Raw genomic sequence first — 22,430 nt, 5'->3', positions numbered from 1 at the left:
CCCCCAGGGGGGGGATAGTCACACCGCAATCCCTTCTCCTCCATTCTCCTCTCGGGATCTTGGGCACACACGCACACACATGCGCCCGGCGTGAATTTTTTTAAGCCACTAGGTCCAGGACACGAACTGCAGTCAACTACATGGGAGTCCAGCGACATAGCCATTACACTAACTGCTGGTCCCTACTTGGCCTGTTTTTCAAGCCACCAGGTCCGGGACTCAGACCCCATAGATGGCTGTGTGGGATCCAGCACCTTAACCACCCTGCCCCCTGCTGAGCTGCATATTAATTTTACATGAAAATTAAAACAAACTTGTTAGCAAACATAAAGATCACTCTCTTGCTTTCTCTTAAATAAGCAAAAGAGATAAAATGTCCCCGATTGTCAGGGACCTTCATTATTAGCAGAAAAAGAAAACTTTGATCTTTCTTTCTTCTGCCCAAAGCCAGACCATGCTGAATATTGTTTGACTTTGCTCTGGAGAAAAGCCTTGGTCCACAAACCACTTTTGAAAATGATCAAATGTGTGCTAGCTCTGTGTCTAACTGACTGATTCTCACGGAGTGGATCCCTCCTGTGCTGTGCTGTAGGGAACCATGAGGTATGGAAAGGACTCTTGAATGTCATTGAATGCGTACATCAAGAAAAAAAAAGAAAAAGGAAGACTTCTTTGTCTTTCTGCCTAGGCTATGTGGCTTGGATGTCTTTTCATTGTGACCTTCTGGTCTTATGATCCTGAAGATGCCCTGGTGTCTTGTTGAGGCTGGGCAGTCAGCTCTCCTGGGCCATGAGCCTCATGTTTTCAAACTTGGTTAAGCAACAAATAGCAGGGGGAAGGGCCTTTGTCTTCTTCTCTAGCATCTTGCCCTGTCTCTGCCTCTTTTCATCTCCATTTCTTCCCTAGACTCTTTCCTTCTCTCTCCTAAAGAAGCAAAGTCTTTTCTCCAGGTCCTGCTCAACTTAGATGTCACCTCCTACAGGCAGTCTCCCTAGCCCTTCTCAAGGTCCTCTCTTCTGTGCTCAATGGCAGCACAGGTCACCTGGTACCGTGCAATGACCTCTACTAGATCATAAGCTCCGTAGATTCTTTCATATATCACTGTATTTCAAGTCTCTAGCATACTGCTAGGCATAGGAAGTACAGGACCCAAATATCAGCCTTCCTCATTATCCTTTAGCACCAAAACACCCATGTGGGCAGCCACATGGAAGACCTTGTCTTAGCGTGTTTGATTAAGTTGAAGCATGTTAAACAGCATCAGGTTGGCCTTAAAATTTTGGCTAAATATTCCCGTTCTCTTTATTTCTATTTTTTTCTCTCTTCCATGGTAATACATCTCTCATTTAAAATAGTTTTCATAGATCCTCTTCTTGTTATGAAATATTGGGTTGTCAGAAAAGTCATGATACACTTTTGCATAGAAAAAATATGTCATGACTTCTCCAACACCCAATAATAACACCTGATTGTTATTTAAATTTTCAAAAATATAATCAAGCTTAAAGGACAAAAAAGAAAATTAAAACAATCCATAACTCTCCCAATCTCTGTAAGCATGTACATAACATGCATATAGATATTGCATTTATCTTTGTATATGTACTTTATAGGCTAGGAACATATAACATACACTGTTAGTGATGATATATAACTGTGTCATTTAATATTCTTCTACATCTTCTTTTAATTTTTTAAAGTGGTTTGCCTGGTAGTGCATCAAATAGATGTATCATTATTTATTTAACTGTTTTCCCTATTGGTCTATAGTTGATTCCACATTTTTTTTCTCTAATGATTCTTTGATGAACATCCTGTATCTTGATGGGATAAATCCTAGAGTCTAGAGGACGGGTCGGAAGAAACCTTCTGGAGAAAGCAATATCCTTCTGGAGACAGAAAGATATGTAGGAGACAGCTGGGTGGAGGGGAAAGGGGAAGAGGCAAGTGTCTGGCAGAGGAGACGACTTGTGCCAAGATGTGGAGGTGAGAAAGTGCACAAGTATTCCAGAAACTAGAAATATCTAGTAGAATTGGAGGGTATGTCAAGGAGTGGGGATGTGAGCAGCAAGGGGGCTACTGACCAGACAACCGGATCAAAATGTAAATGGCCCTGTAAGCCATGCTAAGGAGTATGGGCTTTGGTCATTGGGGAACCATTACAGACAAAGACAGGGAATGAGGGCCAGGTGGTAACCCGGCAGTAAAATGCTATGTTCTGTGAAACTGATACATATGGGAAGGTTCCGGGTTCCCATCTGGAGACCTAAGTATGCCTGGCACGCACACGCCTATGACCCAGGAATTATGCCTGGCACGCACACGCCTATGACCCAGGATCTGCCTGAGGCTGGGAGTGGATCACATATCAGAACCCTGTTAGAAGTGCTATCTCTTTCTTCCTCTTTCTCTCTCTCTTTCTCTCTCTCTCTCTCTCTGTGTGTGTGTGTGTGTGTGTGTGTTGCTCATGAAAAAAAATAAACTTTTAAAAAAAGGTGCAGAAATGACATATCTTGATCAACATCTTTGAAAGATCTCTGTGGCTGCCACGGCTGAGCCAACTCCATGTTTAAAGCTAGACTTGAAGCTGTTATTAGCACAAATAGAAATTAGATAGAGAAGAAGAAGAAGAAAAAAAAAAAAAGAGCTCACTCACATGTAACAGCTCACAGATAAGCTTTTCACTGCCCAGGTTCTTCAAGTCAGGAACACAATTCAACAAGTCAAAATTCTTACTCACTTCTCCAAACCTGAAGGAGGTATCTGTGGTTTAAATAACTGGGTTGATTCCTGGCTTCCAGCCATGTTCCAGGAGTCCCATTGCTGTACCCTGATGACAAAGGGGTTGGATTTTCTCGTAGTAGCTAAGTAAGGCTGAAGTATGCACCCAAGGCAGCCAGAGAGGCAGGTGTGGTCCACAGTGCATTTGCAATGAGATCCCAGGCACCCAGTTGCCCATTCTCCAAGGACACAGCAGGCTCCAGCCGATCCAGACTGTGCCTCCCAAGGGCTGACGTCTCCATTTAGGGAGCGCTCCTGAAGCTAATGGGCAGTGACAGCTCCATTTGAAAAACACAGAAACACTTAACAGGGAGGCTGTGATCTGCCAGCCCTGTAAGCTGCTTATTAGCAGGGAAATCACGCTCCCGCTGTATTGTGCCCCCTTGGTTAACCCCTGTTCTTGCAGCTCCTCTGCGCTATCTCACTTAAAGATTTCATTGTTCTCTGAGGCAGTGGAGGAGAGCGAGGGGGGAGGAGGCTTTGGAGCTGCCAGAAGCTGTTTCACTGTCTCCCATCACAGCCCCTGGGGATGCCCAGGCAAAGCAACAGCCTTCTGGTGTGGATGGGAAATTGATGGTTTTTAAAGAAAAATGGCCCCTAAAGACTCTCTGTGTCTCAGCTAATATGCCTCGTACGCTGGTTGGCTTGGGTCCCAACACCCAAGCCAAAGAAAAACACTCCTGGGTCTGTCTTCTTACACGCCAGCTAACACCAGCAGTCCCTCCACCCACACCCCTTTGTTTTCTTTCAACTCCATTCCCTTGGCTCCACTCCCTTTTCCACAACCTTATCCACCATTCCTCTTCTCTGGATGATTGCAACAGTCTCCTACCAGATGCCCCTGCAGCAGGCTGGCTCTCTGTTCCTCTTCAAGGACACTCCTACATTTTTGATGTTTCTGCTGGAATCTTAAACTTACATGAATAAAATCATGTATGTGAGCCCCACCACCACCCTCAAATATACTCCACCACTGGTGTCCCTCACTCACCAACATCTTGAGGTCACCAACTTCTCCCTTTCTCTCATACCGGCATCAGATTCAGATCTCGTCAGTTCGTTTTTTTTTTTAAGAATTATTAATTCATCATTATTATAATTTAATATTATTATTTACATTTATTTTATGTGTTCAATCATTGTACATCACTACAGCTTGTAAAATGAATTTACCCAACATGAATATACTCCCACCAGTCCAGTTGTAGATACTAAACACGTTATCATCAACAGACAGTCCTCCATTTCTGTGTCCCTCAAATGTCTTGTCTCTCTATTTTTCTCCTTGATTCCTTTCCTCTCACCCTCCCCCATTTCCATTTGCTACAGGGTATGCACCCTCACCAGAGAGAATGAGAGAGAAAGTGAGAAAACAAGTCTCCAGGTTTGGAGACTTGAACCATGGTTGGCCGTGTGGGAGTCCAGCACCTCAACCACCGCACCACCTGCTGGCCCCTTTTGTCAACTCTTTAAAATGTATCCCAAATCCAAATGTATGGTTCCATCTTCCCTATAGTCACCTTCCTCCAAACCCCCATCATCTCTTACCTGGATTATCTAAGAGCCTCCTGACTGGTCTTCCTGTTTCCATTATTGTCCCTTACCCATTCAGTCTATTTTGTACACAGCACCGATGATCCTGTTTAAACATAAGTCAAGTCATGTCACTCAAGGCTCAGAATTCTCCAGCCTCTTCTCATCAAGCTGAGATGAAAATCCGCTGTCCTCACATGGCCAACAAGGGCCGTGATCTGACTCCTGGTCCCCTCTGTGACCTATTCTGTACTTCTCTCTTTGGTCACTCTGCTCTGACCACTTGTGTCTCACTGCTGTGTAGTGACTATGCCAAGAAGACTCCTGCCCCAGGGGCTTTGTATTTGCAACTCCCTCTACTTAGAATGCTTTCCCTCCGACATCCAGATGACACCCTCCTTGACTTCACTGAGGTATCACTCAAACTTCATTTCCTCAGAGCTGACCATCTTACTGACAGTGGCATCAGTCTCACTCTCTCCCCTGACCTGACTTTATATTTCTTAATATCACTTATCTATGTCCAGTGTTAAAGTATAGATTTGTATTTTTAGTTACATTTTTACTTGCTTGTTGCCTTTCTTCACTCTAAGAATATAAGTTCCATGAGGCATGAGTTTTATATCATTTACTACTGTAACAGGGCCTGGTACATAGTAGGGATCCAATAAATATGCATTCAGTGAGAAAATGAAAAAAATACAGAAATGAATCTGGATAGGAACCTTAACCAAACTGCACTGAGCTTGAGGTTTATTCATTTGTGGGAGTTTTCTCCCACTGGCCAGCAGAATAAACCCCAAGTCTTGATAATAGGGCTAAGAGTCACTTCTTATTTTTTGAGACTTAAAGCCAAAATATCAAAACAATGGAACAATTTAACTTAGAATAATAAATTTGTTTAAGTCTGACATGAGATTTTTAGAAATTTAAGGCCAGACCAGCTCCAGAGACTAGTGATTGAGAGAGCTGGATGCCACATGGCTGACTACAGTTTGAATCCTTGCCACAGCGACTTGAGAGACATGTTATGTGCATACATGTGCATGCACAAAGTTCTGATGGGATGGTGAGGTGGAGAAGGGTCGTCATACCCTATCAGGGGGTGTTTACTCCCTTCCTTCACTGTCTTTCTCTGGTGAGCTCATGCATCCTCTGACAAAAAGAAAAATAAGTAAGTAAGTAAATAAATAAATAACCAAGGCTACTTTCTCAGTCTTTTAAACTCAAACACCATGAAATATAGACAGCACATACTATATGCTGAAATCAAAGTGGGAAACCAGAACCAAATAGCACTTAGGCTTGTATGTATTAAGCATCTATTGGGTGCCTGGCATAATGCCAGCTACCTGTATTAGCACATTTTATTCTCATTACAGCCCCAGGTGATCCAACTTAAAACTGTCCCTATTTTGCAAAGGAGAGACTTGAGACTGCAGGGAACTTTCCCGGAGGTACCCAGCTAGTGGGCAGTGTGATGCTGGGATGGTAATCTGTGTCTGTAGGCTGCAGACCTTTGGGCTCATATCTACCTGAATAAGAAAATAACAGGAGGCTGGGGCTCTTTGGAAACTAAGATCCTTGCCTACCCCTCAAAGAACCCTGTCCCCCTTAACTATAGGGCTTTAGAGAAGAGCTTTCACTCCTTGACTTTTCCAAAGTACCTTCAGTGCTATGTAGCTTGGCCACAGCCCTGTATTTCTCATCAGCATCCTCCTGATTGTCAAATCAATGTACCATGTTTAGCAACATTTCTACTTGACCTCTTGGAGATACGTTATGATAATGCACTTCCTGAGTTCCTCTCAGTCCTTAACTTGTCAGATGCTGAGCTCTCCTGGTTCCCTGCCTACACTTAAAGACAGTCTTAGGGGCAATTTAATCATTGGTAAATGGGGTAAGATACCTACCTCCTAGGCTTGCCATATGAGCTAAAAAGCGTAATGTATGTCAAAACACTTACAGCATATGTCTGGTGCATAGAAAGAGCTCAATGGTTTCTATTACTCGTATTATCTTTTCCATCTTCTATATTCTGTTCTTTAATCTTTTTTTCAAGACCTCTCTCTTGAGTTCTAGAACCTGCACTTCTGACTCCTCCTGGTCCTCACCTAGAATCTCACTAGCCCCTCAAAGTCATCATGTCTAAACAGAAATAGTCCTCTTTCTGAGTTCTCCCTCTTTTCTCTGTTTCGATGGTTGATGCAACCACATTCTGTGTCATTCAAACCAAGATTGGATCATCCCCATCCTTGACCTTTCCTCCCACCCTGGACCCACTCTCTTATTCAGTCAGCCACCAGCCTAGCAACTGGACTTATGAAAGTGGAGCCAAGGACGTGGGCTGTTATGTCAGATGGAATTGGCTCAACTTACAGCTTGGCTATTCATTAGCTGTGTGACCTTGGACAAATTAGACTCTCCTCGGCCTCAATTCCCTCATCTATAAAATGGGGATGATGATGATAATACTCATTCCAGAGGGTCATTGAGAGGGGGCAAAAGGTGACGCAAGTAAGGAGCTTTATAGGGTGCCTGACATATAGCAAATACATAATACCTACTAGCTGTCATACTTATTACTACTATTATTGTTTTATTCTTAGGCTGTAGTCACCTCTGGTAGACACAATGGTTGAAACCCTTAGTCCTTTTGTGCTGAAGAATAAAGGACAAGGAATCTCAGATTTAGTGACTTCCCTCTTCTCAATAAATGGGAATTAGCATATGCATAGGTACATGTACTCATGCATTCATGCATATGTGCACACACGTACACCCACACCCACCTACACACACACATTTTATAACTCTGCTTCAGACCAGGGCCTTTTCATATAGAAGGACCAGCAGGATGGGGGAGAAATGACAATGGTTTTTCTCTCCAGAACCTGATTGCCTCACCAAGCACTGGTTTGTACTTCCTCCCACCCTTCTCCTTCCTATTTGGAGAGAGAACAGCTGCGTTTACCTCCTGGCACTTTGTAATGAGGGCCAATGACTGATCCAGCCGACCGAGGCCTCATGGTTGCCCAGGCATCGCAGGCACTAAACCCAGGTCTTGTGGTTGGGATCTTCCTCCAATGACCGGAGTTGATAAATTATACTCTGTTGAGCTGGAGAACATCTATTGCTCCTGACTGAGAGCCAGCGGACAGCACTTTGAGGGATCTGCTGCTATAAATATTGGGATCTCCCAGGTGATGTATAAATGGGTTGCCACTTTGCATCTCGCACAACATGAAGCATTTCAGGTACCTAATCCCATCTTTTCCAACAGTTGAGTCTGGCTGACTCCTTGGGGTAGGGTGGGTGACGCGCCACATGCACTAGCCCCGCCATCTCATGCCTTTGCCATGCATCTCCTGACTGCCTAGAAGGACATCAGGGACAGTTCATGAGCTACAACAGCTGAAGGTTGAAAGCCAACGTCATGGGAATTTTGCATTTTATGTTGCTCTCATTTCTGATCATTGAAACAACTTCTCTGAATTTATGAAAGGGAAGGGATTGGAGAAACCACACCCAATTTTATTTGATTCTGTTTTGTTTTGGCTTTTGTTTCTGTTTTGTTTTTTCCCCACCCACCACAAGTTCTTTTCTTCCCCTCTCATAGTGTGGGCGAAATGCTGAAAACTTCGACCGGTTTTTCACCCGCCATCCACCAGTCCTAACACCTCCTGACCAGGAAGTCATCAGGAATATTGACCAATCAGAATTCGAAGGATTTTCCTTTGTTAACTCTGAATTTTTAAAACCTGAAGTCAAGAGCTAAGTAGATGTATAGATCTCCGTCCTTCATTTCTGTCATTCAAGCTCAACGGCTATTGTGGTGACATGATTTTCCTTTTCATTGCCAAGTTGCATCCATGTTTTATTTTCTGATGAGACTAGAGTGACCATGTTTCAGAACCCAAATGTCCTCAGGTAGTTTGGAGCATCTCTAAGAGATGGGATTATGCAGATAGTGTATAGAAAATGCTGCTGCATAATTAACACATTATCAATGTCCTCTTGTAATTTGTTTTCTGCAGCATGTCAGCTAAGTAGATCCAGTGGGGAAAGAAAATGCCTGCTTTCTTTCCTTCTTTTTCTGCACTGTCCCTTTTACCCCAACCATTCAATCTAGAGTCTTGCTACAAAATGGGTGAATAATCAGATGCTAGCAGTATTCTTCCACTTCCGGGCTTAGAGCTTGGCATGTATCCAAGTATATGGTTGCTTTGGCCTAGAGGGAATCCCTCCATTCTGTCTGCTCTGGATACACCAGAGCTTTTAAAAGGAACATGCTAAAAATAAAATTGTATCTGTTATTTATTTTTAACTCAAAGTTAAGAAGATTACCTAAGTCCTTCTAAAATTCTAAGAGTGTGCTTTTAGACTGGCAGTTCTGTCTAAAAGCACTTCAAGAGGTCAAAAGGCAACCAGCTTAGGATGCTACCTCAATGCTGTCTCCGAAACTCTATGTCCCCAATCACCCTCATCGCCAAACTACTTGAAAAAGACATTTGGCACCACTCCCTGAAAGACATGGTCACTCTAGCAAGGTCCCAAAGGACTATGGTTATTTTGCATTACATTTCAAACTTTATTTGCTTTGGGGTTTTATTTCTGTTGTTTTTCAAATGCAAAAAGAAAAAAAAAAGGTTACTCACTCTGTTACACATGCTTGAAAATCTGTGTCTAAATGTTATTAACCACAATGACCTATTTTAATTTAACCAAGAAGACAGCTGTGGAACCTAGCAGACCCATGCCCGTGGGGATGGGATTTGTCTAGGTTTGTTGCTGGCTTCAGAAAGCTTACTAAGTGCTCTGAGAAAGACACCATTTCTTGAAACAAAGACAGTTGTATTCTTCACTTTGATGTTATTTTGCAAGATGTTTGTGGAAATGTTCGTTTGTATCTGGATATCTGTTATGTGCCATTTTTCTTCTAGCATCAAGACACAATAAAAAAAAAAAAGAAAAAATAAGAAGAAGAAATGCTATTTCAAGGAAAACTACTCTCTTTGAAAAATGTGAACCCAAACTACAAAGTGGGGCTCAAGGAAGGAACTCAGGAGAAAAAAAAACTAAACCCAGAGCTTAATGATAGCACTGGTGTTCGGCCAGTCAGAGAGGCAGGGACTGTGGACCATTCAGGGACTTCTAGTGGCTTGTAATAGGTTTGGACAATCTGGCTGAAACCTACAAAGAGGTCAGAGCCAGCTACATTCCCATCAGAGTCATCTAGGAACAAAACTAGAACTCTTGATTTCCTCACAGTTTAAACTAAGTATTTTTCTAGCCAGCCTCTTTGTGAGTGCCACAAGCCCAAGGAAATTCCTTGGGTGGAAGGAATTTTGTTTCTGTTTGAGCCCATGAGGATAGCAGGTGGCTCTTCTTGTAGACCCCTTCCTGCTGTTCTCAGGCAGCCCTAGAACAAATTCGCCTCACCGTTCTAATGGTTTTCCTAAGCTCCAGGGTGTCTGAGAGGCCACCAAGAGAAATTTAAAAACTTAACAAATGTCCTTCAAATAAGAGGTCTCATCTCCAAGGAAACCATTTGGATTTCTGCTTAGGCCAAATCTCCTGCAGTATCTTTTTGTCTGCCCTCTCATTTCACCTAGTGACAGGCTTGGGGACTGTCCTTGTTGCTCTCTTTGTGGCAGCAGTCTGTACCTAAGATGGAGTGGACTTGGAGTACTAGCTGACAAGCTCAGGTTAGACAAGGAAGGGAACTGGCACAAACTCCCTTACTTTATTTTTGGGAGAACTGGCATCTGGTGAAGAAGAGTAACTTATCCAAGGTCAGTCAGCTGGAATACAAACCCAGGTTTCCTGACCTTCAGTGCAGGACTCTGTTCTGTAACAACTAGCAGCATCTCAGAGCCATGCCCACCAACAGGCCAATTATTTGAGGCTCTTTATCAGGCTCTTGAGTTAGAAGGCCTCTGCTTGGACATATTCTCAGGAAGTTAAAACCACAGAGAAATCTTGAGTCATTGACCAAGGATCTGAAACAACTTTACAGAGTAATGCAGAATGGATGGATGGACAGATAGAGAGTATAATGTGTGTGTGTGTGTACACATATATACATATATATGTGGGGGGTATATATATTATATATATACCCACACTCTACAATCTCCAAATTTTTGCCATTGTTTTTCAAAAGTTGAAAGTTTGCGGAAATAGATGCTCAAGTCAAAGTCTCTGTTCCCCTAACGCACCTTCCTGAGAGGCGTTCAGAAAAGCCTTATGTCAAAGTAAAGAATCATTAGTCAGAATTCCTATTGTTTCCTTTTCTATCAACATTTCAGTGCATGGAAGACTGAGAAACAGGGCTTTCATCATATATATTCTCTAGGGAATGCTTTATCCAGGAAGAGAGAGCTTTAATTTCCTTTTGCAATCATTCATTTATTCCACCTTCCACTTAGCCAGCATTTATTGAGTACCACCTGGGTGCCAGGCTCTATGCTGGGTACCCAGAGCACAGTGAGAAACAATAAATATGCAATCCATTCCTTTCTCTCTCCTTCCCCATCATACCAGCTGGTGGGGGCTGTCATTAAGTAATCTATTAAAAGCATGATGTGATCTGGAGATAATTCATCTCTGGGTTAATCAGGGAAAGTTTCCTACAACAAAGAAAAAGTCACCAAAAGTCTTTGGGGAGGCTCTTTCTCTCTGTTAGAAAAGAGGCTGAAGGAGAAGGTACAGCAGAATCCTCTTGGCCCAGATTTCTGGGAGAATCATATAGTACAACAGGTGGGGAAAGAGCCAAGGATCTGAAACAACTTTACAGAGTAATGCAGAATGGATGGATGGACAGATAGAGAGTATAATGTGTGTGTGTGTGTACACATATATACATATATATGTGGGGGGTATATATATTATATATATACCCACACTCTACAATCTCCAAATTTTTGCCATTGTTTTTCAAAAGTTGAAAGTTTGCGGAAATAGATGCTCAAGTCAAAGTCTCTGTTCCCCTAACGCACCTTCCTGAGAGGCGTTCAGAAAAGCCTTATGTCAAAGTAAAGAATCATTAGTCAGAATTCCTATTGTTTCCTTTTCTATCAACATTTCAGTGCATGGAAGACTGAGAAACAGGGCTTTCATCATATATATTCTCTAGGGAATGCTTTATCCAGGAAGAGAGAGCTTTAATTTCCTTTTGCAATCATTCATTTATTCCACCTTCCACTTAGCCAGCATTTATTGAGTACCACCTGGGTGCCAGGCTCTATGCTGGGTACCCAGAGCACAGTGAGAAACAATAAATATGCAATCCATTCCTTTCTCTCTCCTTCCCCATCATACCAGCTGGTGGGGGCTGTCATTAAGTAATCTATTAAAAGCATGATGTGATCTGGAGATAATTCATCTCTGGGTTAATCAGGGAAAGTTTCCTACAACAAAGAAAAAGTCACCAAAAGTCTTTGGGGAGGCTCTTTCTCTCTGTTAGAAAAGAGGCTGAAGGAGAAGGTACAGCAGAATCCTCTTGGCCCAGATTTCTGGGAGAATCATATAGTACAACAGGTGCGGAAAGAGTAAAGATGAGTGCTGGATGAGTTTCCTTCTAGAAGCCCAAGGTTTACTCCTCATGCAGGAAAAGACCACAGAATTACCAAAATCTGAGCAGATTCAAACACCACTGTTGTCTCTTTATATGGACAAAAGGAACTGATTTTAGGTCTTGGTTCTGAGCCTTGAGTCTCACTTCTCAGGATATATCACTCAGATTTCTGCAGGTATTACCCTTTCTGGCCTCCATGGAGACACCACTCCCTTTCCAGCACCCTGCCTTCAACCAGACACAAACTGGTTCTTCTAGCCTGAAACTCTGAGATTTTTCCAAAAAATTTCAATTAGGGCGGAATTTAAAAAAATAATAATAAACTAAATAAGAAAAAAAAAAAACCTTAACACAGTCGATGGTAACTATGGCTAATTATCTGCTAGGATCCAAGGATCCTTTCAATTTCTTAGGTTTCTCCTTGACCTGTTCTTCCTCTGCTAAAGGAGGACCATGATCATGATGATGTTCTTGGGGAGATTTAAGAGGAAACCAGTAGAATTCATAACTGTCCTTGAATGAGTACTAGTATTCTCATGTGACTTCAGATGCTATCAGGCCAAAAGGAATTGTCCCAACAGAGGGGCCCATTCTCTCTCAATGTCTAAGATAAAACTGAAGAATGTTTTCTGTGGGGATCTGGGCTCAAGGCAAAGTTCATAACATCAAGTTCCATTTGTACCATATGGCCACCTGAAGCATGGGTCATCACTAACAACCAAATGGAAAGGGCATCCCTAGTTGAGGCTGATGGAACTTCTGAGTGTTTACAGGGAGGAAAGCCAGATAGGACCTATGGTTCCAGAGGAGATCTGAAAGGAAGCAGCGGTCTGTCTTTTAGCTCAAACATAGCCCTGATGCTCCTTGGCCTTGAAAGGGCTTAACACAGTTCTGTTCAGACCTGCACTCAAACTGGACAGTAACCCATTTGGGAGACTCAATGAGAATAAGTTTCATTGTTTTTCTTCAGAGTGAAGTCTGTGGCATGGAGGTAACTGTAAGCTGGAAAAAGCAAAGAGCCTTATTCTTAGTCAGATTTTCATTCATTGATTAATTCATTCAACAAATAATTATGAACAGTGTACTAGGTGCTAGGTACTATTTATTCTCGGCACCGGAAATACAATAGAGAAAATACAGACAAGGACCTCTTCCTCCTGGAGAGAAACAATAAATAAGATAATTTCTTCCAGGCAATAAGTGCAATGAAGACAATTAAGAAGATGCTCCCTTGTGGGGATAGAAGAGGGATGTGCAGACATTATTAAAGAAAGGGAGGCATTTGGGCTTTTCTCTGAACACAGGAAGTAACACATTGAGTGTCTGGGGGATGGAGCCTCCCACAGCACAGCACAGGCTAACAGCAGGCAGGACAAGACACAGCAGAACAGGAGGGATGTGGCAGGGGATGGCCCACCATGGGGAAAACAGCTTCATCAGCATCTTTAGTCTGCTCTCCTCAGGCCACACTTACCCAAGTGTACTCCTAGTGCCAGTTTTGTCTCCCACACAGACACCACAAGACTAAGTAGGGAACTCCATAGAGATGTTTTACTTATTCAGCAGCCAAAAAAGAAGCAATTCTTGTGAACAGCATTTTGCAAAAGGAATTAAGCCTAGCAATGAAAAAGTCCTTATCAGCCAGTGCCCATTTAGGGGCTAAGCCTAAAGCAGAGTGGCGCTTGGCCAAACTCTAATGAGCCCGTCCTCACCACCCTCCTGTCTTCCAGCAGGCAACCTGCCTAGTACCTGTGAATCCCAGGTGTTATCGTTAGTTGTCCTGCCAGAATACAACCAGGAGGCTGTCCCTCCAGTCAGAGGGGCTGAGATGAGGCGCACTTAGCAGCGATGAGGTCAGGTAAAAATCACAAACGGTATAATCTTGTGCAAGTCACTCTGCCTGCCTGTGCCTCATTTTTCTCATATGCCAAACAGTGAGGGGTGAGGATGTCAACTGTACCTGCCCCCCAGGTAGATGTGGTAAGGATGGGAAGAGATGACAGGCTGGCAAGAACCCTGCAGAGGTCAGAACATCATACACAAGATAATGTTTATTATCCCACACTCTTCTGTCCCTGCATAAAACTTGCCCTAACTATAGTTAATAAACAAGTTAATGTCCTATCTATACACACTAAAAATTAAAAAATTAAGAAATGCCAGACTAAGTAAGAGAATCAATTTTTTTCAAGGTTGCCCTTATAGGCCTTACTTGAAGCTATGGGTTTTGTTTATTATAGTTTGTGGAAGTCCATGCTATAAGCATTTTTGGAGAGAACTTCTGTCTGATAAAGACCCAGATTCTAATCTGTGGTTGGTTTTTGAGCATCACTTCAAATCTAGGTTGCACTGTGACTTGGGGTGGTGAGTGACCAGTTCATCTCATTAAGCAATGATCTGACTTCTCCACTTGGCCATTTTCCTACTCTTGGGAGCAGAGTAACTATACAACAGTTCTTTTCAAAGAAAAAGGCCTCTTACCACGAGGGTCGCTATCGGATGTTTTCTTCTGGACACTACCTAATGACTCATTTTCTGACATTATGCATGGTAAGAAGTAGATTCCAATTCAAGTCATCACAAAGCCAAAGAAAATAGCACCACCACCACCACCACCACCACACACACACACACACACACACACACACACACACGATCACTTTATGGCAATTCTTACAGAAATTCAATGACTTACTTCCTTTCTTCGAAAATGTCCACCAAGTTTTCTATCCTGAAGTTAACATACAGTGTGAAATGAAAGCTAGCGCCTGCAGTGTAGCTACTAACAATTATCCAAAGGGCTCTTTCTGACTCTGCTCATGTCATCAGCCTCCTGAGAACTGGCATGTCTTGCTCACGTATCCTTCCTCTTATGCTGTGTTAATGTGTTTGCTTTCCATTTGGCAGAGAGACAAGAGAGATACCTCCAACTTCGACAAAGAGTTCACCAGGCAGCCTGTGGAACTGACTCCCACTGATAAACTCTTCATCATGAACTTGGACCAAAATGAATTTGCTGGCTTCTCTTATACTAACCCAGAGTTTGTCATTAATGTGTAGGTGAATGCAAACTCCATTGTCGGGCCTGGGTGTCAGACTTCAGGCCCAGTGTATGTATCAATTCTAGTCTTCCAGGATTCATGGTGCATATGCTGGCATTCAACATGTGGAGAGCTCATCTTAGAGGGCTTTTCTCTGTATGTGTAGCTTGCTAGTTTGTTTTCTACATTTGAAAATGTTTAGTTTAGAGTAAGCGCATTATCCTATTATTAGAGGTACAGTTTTCCAACTTCCAGAAACTCATCCAATAAACAGACAATGTCACAACTACTGTGTCTGATACCAAAATGCTTCAGTATTTGTAATTTTTAAAGTCAGAAGCTATGTTCCTGGTACAAGTTTTTACAGTTATTCTACAATATCTTCTTTGAATGCTAAGCATGACTGATATTTTTAAAAGTTGTGAGTAAGCTTTGCAGTTACTGTGAACTATTGTCTCTTGGAGGAAAATTTTTGTTTAAGAATTGATATGATTAAACTGAGTTAATATATGCAAACTCTTCTGTTTTCATGTCTGCTTTAACATAAATTCTGGTATAGAGGTTACAAACTGGAGATCCATCGGCTGATATGGACAGTAGTTAAGCTTTGTTTCACTTGCATAGAATCTTATCTAATTGAAATCATTGTCAACATTTAAAAATAGGATATTTTATATCAATTTTAGGGTTTCAGATTCCCTTGAGGGGGAAAAAAATCAGAAGACTGGCAGCACTGGGCCTATGTTTCCATGTAGAGATAATTTGACAGAACTGAGAAATGAGTATCTCTTTTAAAAGCAGTGTGTGTTCTCATTTCACCGCAGTCTCCACTAACCCCTATTGTATTGTACTCTCCATCCACTTCTCTAGCGGCTATAGACATTTGAGGTTGAGACTTCTGCCACTTGTAAGTCCCAGACTTGATGACCTCAGTATTTTCCTACACTCACAATCAGAGTATCTACGAAGCCATCCAGTCAATGTGGGTCGTGTTTATTAAGTCCTCAAGCACAAAGTACATAACAAAAATGTCGTTCCAACCATGATGAAAGGCAATGAGGAGGCTGGTGTCAGTACATAGAGACCACTTTTCTGTGGTCTATGACGAGATTACTATTTGTAAGACACATATACTACTTACCTTTCACTATTTTCTCCTAATTCAGCTTAGCATCTGGAAAAAAAAAAAGTGTATGACCTTTTTCTTAATAGCCATACTTGTCCACAAGGGCCCAGGAGAGGGTGGGGAAAATAAGACAGATGACTTTTAAATGCAGTTGGCCTGATAAGGAACTCCACTCTCTCAGAGTAGAATAACACAATACTGAATCACTTTGTGTCAGCCTGATACCTTCTTCTCTGAATGAAGTCATGTTTCTATTTTCTTTTCAAAAGATGTAGTAATCCAATCTGTAGCACATGCCCTTGTAGCTGGTAAGGCTAGTGGGTAGCAGAGAAGAGCAAAACTGTCACACTAAGTACATTATGACTCTCCAGAGCTTATTCATCTCTTCCCTTCTTGGAAGAGCCCCAGTAAATGGGGCACAGGGCAGATACACAATGAATCCATTGATCCTACTTAGTGCAGAATTCTTTGCAGAATTTTAGAAACTCTGCCAGTTAAAAGTGACTGAAGCCAACTTAAAGAAGAAACTGTGTGTTCTATTCATCACATTTAGAAAACAAAAATACCTGGCTTGCTGTAGATGTTTGATGACATGTTCCATTTTCGATGATATTATAGAAGTTACCACTGCTACTTTTGATTTATCCCTGTTATATGCCAATTTGTCATACTTTCTCCCTCTGCTGGATATCAACCCATTTTCCATTTAATAAATATTGAGCACCTATTCTGAGCTAGACATCGTTCTGGGTGCTAGGGTTATAAAGACCATCAAGGTATGAGTTTTCACTCAAGATGACCGTGAGATTCCCAGCCTCTTTGCTTCCCAGGATTGTGTCCAGTGAGAAAAAGTGAGAGCTCCTATAAAAGTCTTTCACCTGGGATCATCAGATGATATAATGGTTACATTGTTGTTTGACTCCTGTATAATCGACTATAGTTCAAGTCCTGGACCCAGAAGCTTAAAACTCACGCTGGGCATGCATGCGTGCATGCTCAAAATCCTGAGAGGAGAATGGAGAAGGGATTGTGGTGTGTTCATCCTCCCAGGGGGTGATTTCTTGCTTTCTGTCTCTCTCTGTCTCTCCAGTGAGTGTACATGCCCTATAGCTAAAATTGCTCTTTAAAAGAAAAATCCTTCACTTTACTCTGATTGGTCACATGTGCGTTCCTGAACCAAGCTGTGTGTTCAGGTAAAGAGGGGAGCAGCTTCGGATGGGCAATCCCAAATTAATTATCACTGTGTAACAAGTTATTTCAAAACTTTAAAACAATATTACTACCTCTCAAGGTCTGTGAACCAGGAATTTGAGTGTGGTTCTGCTGGTTTAAGGTCTCTCCTGAAGTTGCAGTTAAACTGTTGGCCAGGGTTGCAATCACATTTTAAAGGTTAAACTGGGGAGTTGTTGAACCTTATTCCAAGCTTATTCATGTGATTGTCAGCAGCCTCAGCTGCTCACCACAAAGGTCTCTCCATAGGGCTATTCCTCTGGACGTAGTAGCTAGCTTTCCCCAGGGAGAATTATTAAGAGTGCCCAATTTGGAAACCACAGTCTTTTCATAACCTAATCTCGAAGATGATATCCCATCATGTGCTGGTCTCTAGAAGAGTCAGCAAGTCCAGCCCATGCTTAAGGTGATGGGACGGGACAGTATACAAATAAGGTTGTTGGAGGTTGGATGGTGGAGATCTTTGGAGACCATCTTAGAGCATGCCTATTACATACATCATGAACTGTACCTCTGGAACTCAGGGTACAGTGATATTCAAAAACACATGAACTGGGAATGGGGTGAGGACAGTTCTGTGAATAAAAATTAGAAGTTGTTCCTGGAGCAAAGAGAGCATATGGTTGGAAAGTAATGTACAATAGTGGATTCTCTCTATGTGGGAATTTTAGGTTACCCTAAAGATTTTTGAGGGGTAGCCATGTATGAAAGGCAGGTCAATTACAAGAGTGACCCCGGGCATTGCAGTGGTCCAGAGAGATCCCATTGTTTCATAGCCAAACTCATCACTGAAGACAAGAGCCTAAATCTGACCTTCTGAAGAGTTATAGTCCTTTACCTTCAAGAACTCCAAATCTGCCAACAAAGTGAGTTGGCAGAAGCATACTCATAGGTCTACATCTGTTACCTAATGCTGAATCTCAACACAAAGTGGCTTTAAAAACTGTTTATTGGGCTCACAATGATGGTTTTACTGGTCTGTCTACCCTAGTTTACCTGTGATAGACTTCTTGTATATCTTCAGTCAGCTGTAAGGTCAACTGGTGGCAATGTGTAGGATAGACTCATCCACACAGTGTTTAGTTACTGTGTGGTATGGGGGAAGCTCAATGGGATGGCTTTTTTTTTTCCCCCACATGCTCTTTTAGGTTCCAGCAGATTCAGTTGGATTTCTTCATATTTGTGGTTTGAAAGACCTCAAAGAGAAAAATGGGATTCAGGCCCAGTGCACAGACACTTTTCAAGCCTCTGCTTATATCATGTTTGCTTCTTTTCCATACACTAAATTCTGAGCAGTATTCCCCATCTCTGGGAGTGGCCCTGAAAAATCACATTGCAAATGCAAGAGGACTGAAGGATGGCAAAATTTATACCCAATTTTCTGTCCACTACACAGTTCACCAATGGATCCTTTCATGAATTTAGGGAGCATCAAGGAAACAAGATGGTTGAGAAAGAAATGACCAAGAATGTATTTGTTTTCCTCATAGTCAAACTCTTCAATCTCAACCTACAAAGACTAAAATGCCAGAACTTAGGCTTTTCAATTAGATGACCAGAGCCAATTTGACAGCTGATGGCATAGGCTTTTCAAACCAATGAGGACAAACTTCTCAAGTTCTCAGATCTTATTCCTGTCATGGTTCTTTTTCTAACTTCACATGCAAGATGAAATGCTGGTGAAATCAGAAAGGAATGCAAAGCAAGATAAATGGGAATCAATCCCAGGACACTCAACCCGGTACCCCTGTCAATATCTGGCTCTGAAAACCCTAAAGCCAAATACCTTCTATCTTTGCTTATTTTGATGTGAGGTTATATAGACCCAGGTGGAATTCTGCTACTTATCAACTTCCTAAATAAGCAATGCTGGTTCCAAAAGCAAGTCCTGATTTCTAGACGTAATAGAAGTTTGAGCTCTAAACATTTCTCAATGAGGGAACCACGTACTACCCACTATGGATTTTTGTCCCATAGATGCTAGTCTCCTTGGCACATGGCCTGCCCAAATTAGGCCAGATGTCAGGGTGAGATTAAAATGGCATTTGGCTAAGAGACACAAGAACATCCAGTTTTGTTTTGAACCAGTGACTCCTCCTCACAAGGTCCAAGAGGGAAATAAATACAGGACAATCAATAGCAAATGAAAATTTTATCACTATTTGAAGATTTGGCTGCATATCCCAATATAGGATCCTGACCTTAAAGTGGGTTGGATTGCATAGAGAACTCTTCAGTATCCTGTGGACTATATTAATCAACTATGACTACTTAACAGATTACCTTAATACAGAGGAGCTTAAAACAATATACATCTATTATTTTACAGTTTCTGTGAGTCAGGAGTCAGTATAGTTTAGCTGGGTCCACTTCCTCAGAGTTTCTCATAAACTACAAAGTGTTGGCGGGGATGTGGTTAGTCTTATCTGAAGGTTCAACTAGCGAAGAATCCTCTTTCAAGTTCATCCACATGTTTGTTTTCAACATTCAGTTTCTCATGAGTGGACTGAGGGCCTCAGTTCCATACTGACTCTTTGCAGGGGGTGTTCCTTGTTTTTTGCCATGTGGTGTCTTTTAAAATGCCAGCTTGCTTCACCAAAATGTACAAGCTAAGAAAGCAATATAATGAGAATCCAGGAAGATGGAAATTCCATTCTTCTGTAACTTAATCACAGAAATAATATTATATTGCTTTTTGCTGTAGTCTATTCATTATTTTGAGTGTCACTAATTCTAGTCACACTTATGGGGAAAGGATCACACAAAGATGCAAATAAGCAAGGCAGAAATTGGGAGCTTGTCAGCCACCATCTGTCACATATTAAGGTCTGGGATAGGGGACAGAGGAGGGTCTTAGCACCATGTCCAATGAATGTGCTCACTCTTGACCAAGAAAATCAACCTTCCTCCTCAGAGATAAAGTGGAAGTGTGGAGAGGGAACTATGATTATTCCTTCTCTAAGAGTTTCTCACCTAGGTGGGCTGGTAAATTGACACAATCCAGATAAAACAGATTTTTTTGGCCCAAAAGATTCATGAGTAGACAGAAATTAGTATTCCTTTAAACCACAAGATTTAAGGGCCCTTAATTTCAAGATGAGTTATGACTAGGGATGGTGGCGTATGCTGCTAAGATGTTCTCTGCAAGCTGAGAGGCCCAGGTTCAATTTTTGGTCCAACCTAAAGGCTGAGTGTGAAGCTGTGGGCTTGTAATTCCAGCAACTCAAGGAGACCAAGGCAGGAGGATCATGAACTCAAGGCTGAGCTGAGAAACATAGAGAGAACCCGGTTATAAAAGAGGTGGGCAGGGTCCAGCAGATGGCACTGGACTTACACATGGCCAACTGTAGTTCAAGTCACAGACCTGGTGCTTTCTCACTTTCTCGCTTGCTCTCTGTCTCTCTCTGGTGAGCACACTTCCCTGCAGAAAATTTTTTAAAAAACATGATAAATGAAAGTAAATAAAAACTTCTTAAAAAAAAAAAAGAAAAAAAGAGGCGAACATGGTGGCACATCCTGTAGTTCCCTCTGGGAGGTAGAGGGAGAGGATTGCAACAAGGTAAGACCATATCTTGAAAACCAAAAGCTGTAGTTTCCTACCCCTAGAACATGGGCAGTGTCAGATTCATCTCTCTGCTCTAGTTCAACAGCAGAAAGGCAAAAACGAGGCTTAGTTGAGGAGCCCCTGAGAGTATTTGACCCCAAGATCATTCTTGGGAAATCCTATCAGCTGTAAGTGAACAGAGCCCAGTGAAGGACTCACAGTGGAAGTGAGAGAGTAAAAGGAGATATTTGAAATTATTTTAAGGAGAAAATTCTTATCCAAGAGAGAAGCAGCAGAAGACTCCAGATCTCATTCTTTGTCATCTCTGGGCTCAAACCTGGACTTAACAATGAGTTGCTTTTTGTTTTTATACTGCAAGAGCTGAAACTATATCAGACACCCCATGACTGCAGAGAGATTAGACACAGGCATCTTTCACTCATTCATTTAACAAATCTCTTTTTAGGACAAATGACTGTTCCAGGTGGGACACAAAGCATAGTCCCTCTTCTCAAACAGCTGATGTTCTAAGAAGGGTATGTAATAATAATCACGTTAGAGGGACCAGCAGTTAGTATAATGGCTATGTCACTGGACTCCCACGTAGTTGAGTGCAGTTTGAGTCCTGGACCCGGTGGCTTAAACTCACACCAGGCGCGTGTGCGTACGTGCCCAAAATCCTGAGAGGAGAATGGAGGAGAAGGGATTGTGGCGTGGCCATCCCCCCGGTGGGTGATTTCTCACTTTCTGTCTCTCTGTCTCTCTCTGTCTGTCTGGCGAGTGCATGCACCCTATAGCAAAAACCTCTCTAAAACAAAAAAAATCATGCTAGAACATAAAGAATAAATTGATTGCAGGTGGATTGGAAACTAATAGGTATGGAAATGGTTGGGTTGTCAGCTGGAGGAAGGCCTTCTTAACAAGATGATAGCTGAGGTCAGTGATAAGAAGCCAGAGCAAAGCATTGCAGACTGAGTGAACTGCAAGGGCCTGAGACCTGGCTGAGGAATAGCAAGCACTGACAAAGCCATGAGAGAGAAGGGCAAAGAAGAAGGCAAGGGCCTGATCATGGCATTTGTAGACATGGTGAGAAGTCTGACTTTGCTCTAAGTTCAGTGGGAGTTTTCAGAGACTATACTGGTTTCCTGTTGTGGTTGTAACAAATTGCCACAAACTGCTTGACTTAAAACAACACAAAAATGGGGCTAGCAGGTGGCATGGTGATTAAGGCACTGGACTCCCACATGGCTGATTGTGGTTTGAGACCTGGACCTGGTGTCTAAAAAACCATGCCAGGAGCATGTGTGTGCATGCCCAAAATCCCAAGAGGAGAATGAGGAGAATGGAAGAGAAGGGATTGCAACATGACCATCTCCCCTGAGGGGTGATTTCTCATTTTCCCTCTGTCTCTCTTTGTTTCTCTCTGGCAAGGACACACACCCTATGGCAAATACCTAAAACAAAACAAAACTCGGGCCAGTAGATGGCACGGTGGTTAAGGTAGTTGAATCCCACCTGGCCAACTGCAGAGTCTCACACCAGGTGGCTTGAGAAATATGCTGAGAACCTAGGCTTGCCCAAAATCTCCACGGAAGA

The 22,430-nt window shown here is 42.3% G+C and overlaps 1 protein-coding gene across 1 annotated transcript in view; it reads left to right on the top strand.

Moving 5' to 3' along the window:
• PRKCB (protein kinase C beta) overlaps positions 1-15,450 on the top strand; it is a 396,523-nt gene extending 381,073 nt beyond the window's left edge. Inside the window, exon 20 of the mRNA XM_027771796.1 lies at positions 14,801-15,450. Within this exon, the coding sequence (XP_027627597.1) occupies positions 14,801-14,953 (153 nt within the window). The 3' untranslated portion in view covers positions 14,954-15,450. The remainder of the gene's footprint in view (positions 1-14,800) is intronic.
• Positions 15,451-22,430: the final 6,980 nt, after the last annotated feature.

Source organism: Tupaia chinensis, unplaced genomic scaffold (genome assembly GCF_000334495.1).
Source record: "Tupaia chinensis unplaced genomic scaffold, TupChi_1.0 Scaffold000231_2, whole genome shotgun sequence".
Lineage (NCBI taxonomy): Eukaryota > Metazoa > Chordata > Mammalia > Scandentia > Tupaiidae > Tupaia > Tupaia belangeri.
The sequence above is the reverse complement of the archived record's forward strand: the minus strand, read 5'-3'. Positions and strand labels throughout refer to the sequence as shown.